Genomic DNA, 11162 nt, shown 5'->3' with positions numbered 1-11162 from the left:
AAGTTATTTTTTGATGTTTATTTCAAGCAAGTTAGCCTCATATTGTTCTCGACCTTGTCATTGGTGTCTCTGAACACATTGCTGCCTTTAGCTGTCAAGTTATCAGGGCATTTGGGCACAGGATTGCTCAAGATGTAGTACCATTTCTTTCCGAACCAATAATTACCCGGAGTCGGATCATACATGCCTGTAAAAAAGCAATTTGGAAGTGTATGTACATCATGCTTCAAGTTTACATTTGGTTCCCATTTTACTTACTTATGATCCAGCAACCCAATTCAGGACAGACACTCTCTTGGATTTGGGGGTGATCGTTGAAGTAGTAGTATAAATAGGATTTTTTGGGTTCCGGAATCTCTTCCGTGGGCACAAAGTTGGGGAACACGTGCTCGTACACCGGATAGGAGCCACTCAGTTTTCCAATCTTCTCGTATTTAATGAAAGGCAGGTCCTTTTTTATATAATACTCGCCCATTATATTTTGATAGAATTTGTCATCGCTGTTTGTACCTTTAATAGATGTCAAACTTATTTATGAATGATGACGGTCACCAAGTGCATAGTAGCCCCTAAAGGCGAAACTCACCCTCAATCTTCAATCTTGAACAACACCCTTGACTTGGGGTCTTTTTAGGGCCACTGGGTTTGGGCAATGGTTTATCTGATGATCAAAACGTATGTTTAAAAGCAGGGATCTCAGACAACAAGGGAGTTCAATCGCTTACTAAGTACCTTGATCGTTTGAAGGTCCTTCCGGTTCATTTAAAAGATCTTTCAGATACTTTTTCCCTCGGATTTGAAAATCTTTCACTGCTTGTCTTACCAACGAAGGGAAAGTTTTCAGCCCATTATTCACTTGAGCTTCGAAGTATATCGTGCAGAAGCTCAAAACAACAGGGATCAAAAATAAGATCACGACCTTCCGGCAAACACCCATTACTCAAGAGATGGTCCAAAATTGGGAACAAAGTATCAAAGTTAGCCTTCACTGACTTGTACGTGTAATTGACAAATAAATACAGACATGACAAACCGTGTCATCTGTTTCCTTTGAATACAATTGCCTGGAAACGGGACACGTGGAACAGAGCAAGGCTGGGATTGGAGAGATCCCTCATTTATTCAAAGGAAGAAACACACTTGTTCCACGTTGATCGACAAGACTCGCCTTCAGCCTCTGAAACTCGAGCTTTGTCATGCTTAATGCAATAAAAAGGTTCAAGATATGTCTGAAGCAATGTATCACGATCTACTTGATTCATCATTCTGTGCTTCCCCCGATCTTTCTTTTCGGGCATGGGAGGATCAAAAATGGACAAAGATTTTAATTGCTGATAAAGGCGTCATTTTTCTGGCATTTGAATGCGAAGAAGCGGACCCTACTATTTCTAATCGTTGAGCACATACGGGTAGGTAATTGCATATTTCAATTCTCCTCTCAGTGAGGTCAGTCATGCCAATCAATGTGGAGATGTGGATCATTCAGATCTCGTTGGCATTGCTTTTCCCTCGAGTAACCTTAGCTGGGAATAACCAGAGTGAGATGATAGTCTATAAATGTTGTGATGTGAGTAAAATTTTCAGTCAAGAACTTCAGCAGTGTGTGCCTGGGGCGTTTTCCCCCTCGTTATTGTCTATTTATTATGGATACGATGCATTGGATCCCTTCCAACCGACAGAATTGACCCCAATACGGTACATATCCAAACCGATTCACGATACGGATTGTCACCCATCTGGACCTAAGTAAGTCATCGGTGCAATAACTTGTAGGCTTTGAATGCGTTACGTTTATGTTCTCAGAATCCTCATGCCGGACATTCATCCCGAAGACGCGTTCCGGCTTTTGGCCAATGGAACCTTGTTCATGCCCTCGTATGATACGACCTTGTTTGGCGCTGATAATGAGTATTGTCTCGAAGAGGTCCATTCCAATCTGAGCCATGCCTCTTTCCTCTGCGTGATTATTTGCCCTCACTCTCACATGAGGCGAGCCAAAAGCTCCATGGAGGAGTTCCAGTTCCAATGTCAAGCCAAATTTAAGGTCTATCCGGTCCTCATTGGCGTTTCCATCATCAGCCTGATCGTCACTGTCTTGGTCTACAGTCTGGCCGCCGACTTGAATAACGTTCCTGGGAAGAACGTGAAAAACTTGGCAGTGGCCTTGATCTTATCCTTAACCATTCTCTTAATCGAGCAACTCACTCAAGGACTGCCTACCTTGTTGTGCAAGAGCATTGGTAAGAGTAGCGATCTTATTAAACCCACGGTGATCGCAAGATATGAATTATTTGACTTATAGGTTACCTCATGTATCTGTGTTTTATGTCTGCGTTCTCATGGATGACTTTGCTCTCTTACGATGTCATTACCACGTTCAGGTACAGTATTTTGGTTTAAGTACAAATTGCCAGTTTCCTTTCATCAATGCATCATTAACGCGAGTCCTTGGGAAATTAATTGTCTACGCTATGTTGATCCAGTTTATATGAACTCAAGTCTTCGATAGATCTCTTGCAGGAAATTGAGACCCAACCGAAGTCGTTTGTATGAGAATGAGTCTCGATATTTCAAGTATCAACTCATTGGATGGGGTGGATCGGTCTTGTTGACATTATTGGCACTCGCCATGGACTTGGCTCCACTACCCAAGCAATACACGTGGATGAAACCCAAGATTGGATTGGTCTCGTGTTGGTTCGCTGGTGATTTGGCCATCGTGCTATATTTCTACGGACCCATTGGAACCATGTTGTTGGCAAATGTGACCCTTTTTGTTCGAGTGGCGACAGCCTTTTCAAGTCTGGTGCAAGAAACCGTGGTGCTCCGCAAATACAGTTCTGCGACGACCAAATCGACCTTGAGGAAACACGTCTCCAACTCGAGTCATGACCAACAAGTGCATTTACTCAGAGTCAGGTAATGAAGCAACGAGTAGTTATAATATTTGAGTAAGCAATTGGCACCCAAGAAAGTAGTTGGGTAAATTTATGTTCCATCTAGTACTGAACATCGAGCATGTTGTGAGAGTTATGGTCTGAATAGAACTGGGCGAAGACTTATCATCAAACCAAAACAATGCTAATTATTAGAATTGATGAGGTACAATATTCTTATAAAAAGCTGTCTGCGAGTTGCCAAAGAAATAAACAACCGGTGTGTTCTTATCTTATGGATTACGGAAAGCTTCTGTATAGGTGTACCAGTTTAGTCCTTACGCCACTGAGGGATTAGAGAGTCATTAGTCGGTCGTTGTAGTCTATTTCGACTTTGCCAAGGCCTTGGAAAAGTTAGATCATGGGCTTTTAGTTGACAGTTGAGTCCTCTCCGTTTCATCATCCTCATTGCTCCACTTCAGAAGCTCAGTAGGAAACTCAGTATTTCTTACTATGCTGATGATACAAAATTGGTTTGTGGTAGGAATGGCCAAGATATCGATAGCCTAGTAAAGGTTCAGATAAAACCTACTCTTGCGTTGCTGAGAGTAACATGGCCTTGAACGGAATGAAATTCCGCTCAATGACCTTCAGGTCAACTCATTTGAATGTTCCACTTGTAGATAATAGAGGTAAATATATAGAGCAGGTCTCGTCCCTGAATGATTTAGGTGTAGTCCTCCAAGATAATGGAAGGTTGATGAGCATATCCAGTTGAAAGTTGGTAAAGCTTTTCAAACATGTGGTTGAATATATTGTATATTAAGTCCAGAGATAGTATCACATTGCTAACTCTGTTCGAGTCGATTCTCCAGCCACATCTTGAATATGCCTCACCCACTTGGGCTTCAATGAGTTCAGCAAGTTTGCAAAAGGTCGAACACGTCCAAAGATGTTTCACTAGGAACATCACAAGAATGAGAGAGCTCTCGTATTGGGAGAGACTAAACAAGTTGGGATTGTACAGTGTTCAGAGAAGGTTCGAAAGGGATCTGATACTGTACGTCTTCAAAGGCATCCATGAGCTTTGTCCCAACCCAGATTTTAGGGTCAATTGTAGTGACCGCAGTATGCAGGTGTTGATCCTGTAGCAGGAAGTCGGATTTGGACATTTTTTTAATCAAAATACTTGACCAACCCTATTCGTATTGTAGGGCTAACCAGATCTACCAACTCTAAGTCGTTGGTGGATCACATATCATAAGTATGAGTATAAAGTTTGGTAAATTGAATACGTTTTCCGTCTTTAACTGTTGAGGATCCCATTCCCAGTAGCGGCAAGGAAGTCCGTAAAACAAGCTGTTATGTAACTAAATATTCAAAGCAAAGTTCAGACATGATCTTAACACAACATTGCACAACTATAAACCGTCTATTAATGAAAGAAATTGAAAAGGCAAATGAGCTTAACCGTATAGAGCTAAAACCTAGGAGTTTTATACTGTTTTGATCAATTTTTTTGTTTAAATTCATGTTACTTCGATCTTGTCATTAACCTGGTAATTCAGTTAACTTTTTCTTATGATGTGTTGCATATCTTTAGTCTGGGAGGGCAACCACTTTTTCCTCCATAATTGCGGACGAAGGTAAATTTTCAATCAGTGAATAACAAAAAAAAATATCCAATTGCCGTTTGCTTGCAGATTGATTCTTGGCTTGAAGTTATTCTGTGTCATGGGTCTCTCCTGGACGTTTGAGATCATATCGTGGATTCTTTCCACGTCCACTCCTTGTTGGATGTGGTATGTCCCGGACGCCATCAACCTTCTCCAAGGCCTTTGGATATTCCTCATATTCGGTGCCAAGCCCAAGCGACTGGCCGAAATATTCCACAAAATCTTCAAAACCTCCTGCCCAATCATGCAAGTCCCGCCCTCTCTTGTTCCCGTCCCAGTCCATCCAGAATAGGTTACGTCAGGAGAAGCCCGCTAGAGAGAGTTGAGTTCAAGAGCTTCCCATATTTCCGACGCGACGAGAACGCCCTCTTTGTTCAAGGTTCACATACAGGCAAACGCGAGAGAATGAAGAACGGCTCTTTATTCTCTATTTATTGCCTAGCAACAACTGTGCATCAATATCAGTATCAGTTTTTGCCAGGCGTGATTGGACGTTGTAAAAATTCCAATAAAATATCGACTCCCAAGCCCGGCTCTCGGGTGATCTTATTAAATTTCATGAGCACCGACCGCTCCAACCGCTCGAACCCGACCAAGTTTTACAATCCAAAATTGAGGCCATCACCGTCAACGTCATTGAGGACGTCGTGGACGCCACTGACATCGGTATTTGGCGTGGGACTTTTGTCTGTTTGTTTGTTTGTTTATTCAAAAGTTGTCAAATAAGTGGATGAAATCTGGCCACATCCAATTTTCGAATTGGGCTAATTGATTTGTGACAACATATGAGCATGACAGTGACTGTAATATCATCTTTTCAAAACCGATGCGAGTCAGCTTTGTATATATGTTCAAGAACACGCTTATCCAATTTGATTTCCACCTTTGATTGCCACATAATGAGACTATTAATCCATAACTATTAGAAAATGGCACAACGTCATCTGCCGATTATCCAATTATTCCATTCGAGGACAAGCACAAACAAGGAGACAGGCTTCGCCCTTCCATATGGGCCAGATTTCTTATCTTTGCTATAATCAGTGTGACATGGCAACTGTTGATTCAAGTGAGTCACTTGTTGAATGGAAAGCGCCTTGCCATTCGAGACGCATTGCTATTCCAAATCAAAAGTCTTTAGAACTATTTGCCATGATGTTGCGAAGCCTTTTCAGTAGAGCATGTGGGAACATGGAGCAGGATATCTTTCAGTCCAGGAATCTTGATGTTCTCGTCTTCAGAAAGAGAGAGAGAGAGAGAGAGAGAGAGAGAAATTTCGCCAAACACTGGACAGTCGAATTGCAAATGATACTTTCTCCAATGATCACGTTGTCATGCTGCCCCGCACGATTGTCCCGGCCACCGGACAAACATCCTCGGTGGCTGGCAATTTCAATTGCGCTAAAGAAGTTTCTAATTCAATCACCTCATTATAAATACGAATCAGTTTAAGTTTTGGAAGCGATAAATGCATGATTAGTTGTACAAACAGGAAATCAGTCTCTTCAAATATTTGTGTTTCTTTCAATCCAATGATCATTTATTCATTGCAGTGACGATAGTTTGTTGCAATAGGCTGTGATAACATGGCGCCTTCTGTCTAATAAGATTAACATTGGTGTAGCTTTACATAGAGCTTTGCGATGCATCTCGCTCGGCTCATTATTTGAGAGCTAAGAGCAAGTGTTTTCATGTCACACCAGAACGATGGAAATGATAATGCTCGCTGTCGATTGCTCTCAGAAAAATGTGAGACAAATAGAATAATCAACAAGTACGGATTGTGAACAGAATGGAGGTGGATCACCGCTGGCCGGGCGTGAATTAAAGTGCGTGAGATTGGCAGTTCCTGGCCTTTTGCTCGCACCATGATTACTCATTGGTAAAATATTTGCCCGATCGTTGCTGTCAATAGCAATTAGATGCATGCTTTCTGGCTGGCCGCCCAGTCCTAATCGGGACCGGTTCAGTGAACCGAAATATGTGTCTTTGGGCTTCAAAATAAATTAAGATCTTTTTCGCCACTGATATCGAGGGCCGGCTCAGTGGCTCCTCGATCCGAGTTTTCCTCGCCGCCATTGTTTGTGCTCTCTTGAACTTCACTCTGAACCCGACAAATGGACATTGTGACATCTCGGAACAGTGATGGTTGTCAGGGGTGCTCTAGCCATAGAACCACTATATGTACAGTAGACCTACGAGTATATAGTATGAGAATAGCCAGAAAGCAAGAAGCCGTTTGAAGGCAACCAGTGCGAACTAAATAACCCACGAACCAACAAGCGAACGATCGTCGTGGTAAGACCATAACTACCAAAGAGCAAGACTGTGAGAGTGGTAACGGCAAACAACTGCCTTTTTCAATCGTTACGGGCATCCATCTTGATTAAACCATCGAATCCTGCGTCTCTGGTTCAGACTGGCCATGTTAGATCGTACGGGGCTAGTTGTTGGTTGGGTGTGTGTCTGTGTGTGTCTGTGTGTGGTGGGCTTTTTCCCCAAGCAACGGCATTTTAGGCCGATCGAGAATGTTTCCCCAGATTTTGAATGCCATTCACTGGCACAAAAGACTTACAAGGGACGCCGGCATGTTCATGGCTGAAGAAACAGTAATGAGTAGGGCTGTTCAAAGAATGCAATTAAAATTGGCAAAAAATCAAAATGCGGCGCAAAGGGCAAAGGAGAATACAAAACAATTAGTTATTTTCCGTATGAACTAATTTTTGGCAAAATTATAAGCAAAAATGAGGAAGGAGCAAAAATTGGCAGAGTAGAATGCACATACTTTCTCTTTATTAACCTATCCAACTGAGTCATTGTAACAGATTTTGTCTTATCTGATATGCGCCAGGCAGTCAAAACTCAGAAGGGTGATAGTGCGTTAGGTTAATAAAAAAAAATAATTTCATGTGCGTTTTTACAACGAAGCCAAGCGTTCGTGCATAAGCAATGTATTAACTATTTTGAGCTAATAAGCCAATTTCTTTTTGAAAGTTTAAGAGACATAATCTTGAAAAGGTTGCACAAAAAGCAAGTGAAGTCGTAGAAAATAGCTTTAAAAATGTGAATTTTTTGGCGGCATACATTTTTCAATAGAAAAGAGAAAATCAAAGAAAAAATCCAACTTTTCAAGCAAATACGGTGAAAAATGCAAGAAGGGCAAAGAAACAGTGTGCTTTGTATGTGTAAGCAGTCTAAGTAATGAGACATGTATGCATTTGAAGGTATCAGTGATAGAATCAGTCACCCAATGAATGGTGACATACTCTGGGTAGCACTTGTGGCTTCAGTCTTCCGGATGTACATTTATGAATGTACTCGGTCGAGTACCGTAAGAAGTGAACTCTTTCCAACACCCCAGGGAGATTTGGCCACGTTGACTTAACGAATGGAATGCGTGTGAAAGGAACTTGAAGAGTAAGAGGTTCAATAAAAGCATCACCTGAGATGTCGATAAGACAAGCTCGTTAGACCCGAATCGGCCAATGACAAAATGGCAACAACTTCCTGCCATCTTCCATCTGTCCGGGCCAGTCATCTTGCCATCCATCGGTCAGGTGAGTGAACACCTTCTTCCGCACCTGGTCGAGAGTCGTCGAGAGTCGTCGAAAACGAGGCAATGGCTGATAATGCCACAATTCGATCTGCTGTTCATTTTCCTCCTTTCAGAGGGTCTTTTTCGAGTATATGTACAATACGTACGTACGTATACTGTGTACAGTCTACAGTATACTTCTTCCTTATGTCCACGTGAACATCAAGCAAGTGTTCTGGCTAGAGCGACCGGATGTGTCTCAAATGTGGCTACTTTTATGGCCCCCATGAATGTGAGCAAAATCGAAGCGTTTCAAAGAATGGGACGTGGCATTTTTTTATTCCTGAGAGCAAACATGTACATGGATTTCAATCATTTTTGGGATGATGCAATGAGGATGGCGATGAGGATGAGGATGGCGATGAGGATGAGGATGGCGATGGGCTTGACCTCAAGTTATAATTGTTTCAATTCAAAGTGGAGTCCAACTGAGAAACATGGACCCCCAACTTGAACCTTGCATTATATCGAAAGGTCGTATTTCCGTGGTGAGCATAACATATTTATACATTAGAGCAAGTAGTTGACAAACACGTTGATAAAAGATTAAAGAAGAGGGGGGGGGAGGTGAGTGTGTGAGAAGGAGAGAAATTGAGAAAATTGAGCACATTTGGAGCACAGCTTAAAGCCTAGTTTGTCCCAGGGGAGCTCACGTCAACACTTGCCATTGAACAAGTGTGAGAATAGGATCAGTCCATGAAAAGTTGTTCTTCCCAGGTTTGCCGTGAAGCATTCATTACTGTACTAGGTATTACACCAATGTTTAACGTGTGTGCTCTTCCGCTGACGTAGACAAGAGCACCTTAAGAATGAAAGTAGCGATCATGACAAGCACAAAAGTTTGCCGTTTTTTCCCACGTTCACAAGCAACAATGTCTCAGAAAATGAAACGACACCACACTATGCTAATGTTCGTCTTCATCATAACGACGGTTCTATACTCGATCCATGAACTTGCCTTACGTTCACACATGTCGTGAGCGAGGATTTAGGAAATTTAGGAAGTTTTAGTAGGCTGAACATGAGGCTTTGATCATTCCCAGCTTCTATGAAATAAGTGCTTCGGGGTGTGTTCTCCCCATGCATAGAGTACTTACTATATTTTGTCCATTCTGATCTGAGCGAAGAGGTCAACGTTCCTCCAACTCACGGGCACCTGACAGCTATATTTATATGTGTAGCTGTAACAAAAGGAAGGAAAGAGAAAGAGAAAGAGACAGAGAGAGAGACAACACGCTTGTCCGTCCGTTCTTACGTTCGTTCGTTCCCTATGTTCCGAAAGAAGGGACGGTCGCTTGGTGCAGAGTGTATCTCGCCAGAATGAGTGAATGTAACGTGTGTCAACAAAGCTAAATGAAATAGATGAAGTTGTTTCGATTGTTGCTTCCGAGAGGCCCATGTTTTCCCTTGCTCCTCCTCCGCCTCTCTCTCCCTCCCTCTCCCTTCCTCCCTCCCTTTCCCCTCTCTAGCGCTATCAATTTCCCCCGGTCATCAACTCGGGCTTTTCAATTTTCCCCGATACCCTAACGTGTTCGACACCAGTGGCGAGAATTGGCTTTGTTCGGCACAATTGTTGGTGATGCAGTACTTTTGGTTGTTGTTGTTGTTGTTGTTGTTGTGGCTTTTGCCTTGGCCACGGCGTTATAACGATGACTCCACTCATGTGGGGTCCTAATTATTCCCCAAAGACGAGCTTGTTGCATTCGAGCCAGGTTCATATTCCCGACACTCGAAGTTATTCGAACCACGAATCTCTTGAGGGCCAATGAATGTAGGACGAGAAAACGATCAAGCTCGGACAAATTCACTCGACCCCCCCCCCTCCCCTTAACACTCGATCGCAAACAAATCAAGCTTAATCAAGAAAGTTTGTAGGAAGGGAATAAAGCACCGCTTATTTGTGTCTGATCCCAAGGGGCATTGATACTACTAGTTCTACAACAACTATGTACAACACACTTATACGATGAAAGGTGTCCTTCGGGTTAGGTATCCGTTAAGAGTTTCTTTCTCTATCTATCCACCATCTCTGACACGTGGATACAAAATGCAAATCAAGCAATGCTTCTATAGTCCAAGCCAAATCACTGCCCATAGTGAGAAGGCAAGATAATTACAAAGAGCGAGAGGTTGTTGACCTGAATTTTAGCTCAAGGCTGGGCCACTGACCTTCAGGGACAAAACAAAAGGTTGCTTTCAGCCCTTTAAAACTCTCAACAAAAGTACCAAACTCGATCTAGTTCCCAATGGAAACTTTGTTTTATGCTCGGACTGAGTATCTGTTCAATAACCAAAGTATTGCCATGTCAATCCAACGGAATCATTTCAAAAGTCAGGGCTAATGGTAGCGGATGGATCAGATCAAGAGCTGACAAAGGATGACACGATTTTTGGCATCCGGTCAAAACTAGCCGTACACATTTTGACCTCTCGCAACCCGTGGGAAATGATATTGTAAGTGTAATGGACGATTCATTTCAAATAGACTGAGCCTCATGCTGTATCAAAAAGAGTCAACTCATGTAATTCTATCACATTTAGGCTTCGAGCCCAATGCACACTGAATTTACCCAAGTGGAACAATGCACAAAACTCGACGACATGCGAGAGGGTCTGGAATTTCTAATTGGAGACAAACAATGACCTTCATGGGTTTACACGGAGTCGTTGTCTCTGGAGGCGCCTAGTCTTGACCACATTACATGTCTCGTTGCCATCCAGACAAGTTTCGGCCCGCCTTATTTCCACAGCCTTGTTCCGAGTCCACCGGAATAGATTGGGGAATCAAGACGGGAGAATTTGTTACCATTTGACTACTTAGGAACGAAATTGACAAATTGACTGCTGCCTTCCCAAGCCCCCCCCCCTTTTCTGCACAGAGTTTCTGTTTCTTGCTCCCTCTCTTCCTCCCAAAAAGGCTTTTGAGTCGTGGTTGTTGAGGAAGAAGAAGAAGGGAAGGCCGCGTTACAAGGGTAATATCTGCGGTGATGGGCTCCATTCCGAGTGTTGTTCTGC

The 11162-nt window shown here is 42.7% G+C and overlaps 2 protein-coding genes across 2 annotated transcripts; one reads left to right on the top strand and one right to left on the bottom strand.

Moving 5' to 3' along the window:
- Window positions 1–11: 11 nt before the first annotated feature.
- Window positions 12–1235, bottom strand: LOC131887781 (uncharacterized). The gene is made up of 4 exons (XM_059236475.1): window positions 733–1235; window positions 587–661; window positions 259–510; window positions 12–187 (listed from the first exon to the last, which is right to left on the bottom strand). The coding sequence occupies exons 1-4, from the start codon at window positions 935–937 to the stop codon at window positions 18–20; spliced, it is 702 nt and encodes a 233-aa protein (XP_059092458.1). The 5' UTR covers window positions 938–1235; the 3' UTR covers window positions 12–17.
- Window positions 1236–2301: 1066 nt separating this feature from the next.
- On the top strand, window positions 2302–5767 carry LOC131887782 (probable G-protein coupled receptor Mth-like 3). The gene is made up of 2 exons (XM_059236476.1): window positions 2302–2919; window positions 4580–5767. The coding sequence occupies exons 1-2, from the start codon at window positions 2630–2632 to the stop codon at window positions 4842–4844; spliced, it is 555 nt and encodes a 184-aa protein (XP_059092459.1). The 5' UTR covers window positions 2302–2629; the 3' UTR covers window positions 4845–5767.
- The last annotated feature ends 5395 nt before the right edge of the window (window positions 5768–11162 follow it).

Source organism: Tigriopus californicus, chromosome 10 (assembly GCF_007210705.1).
Source record: "Tigriopus californicus strain San Diego chromosome 10, Tcal_SD_v2.1, whole genome shotgun sequence".
NCBI lineage: Eukaryota > Metazoa > Arthropoda > Copepoda > Harpacticoida > Harpacticidae > Tigriopus > Tigriopus californicus.
This window is presented reverse-complemented; position numbering and strand designations above follow the sequence as displayed.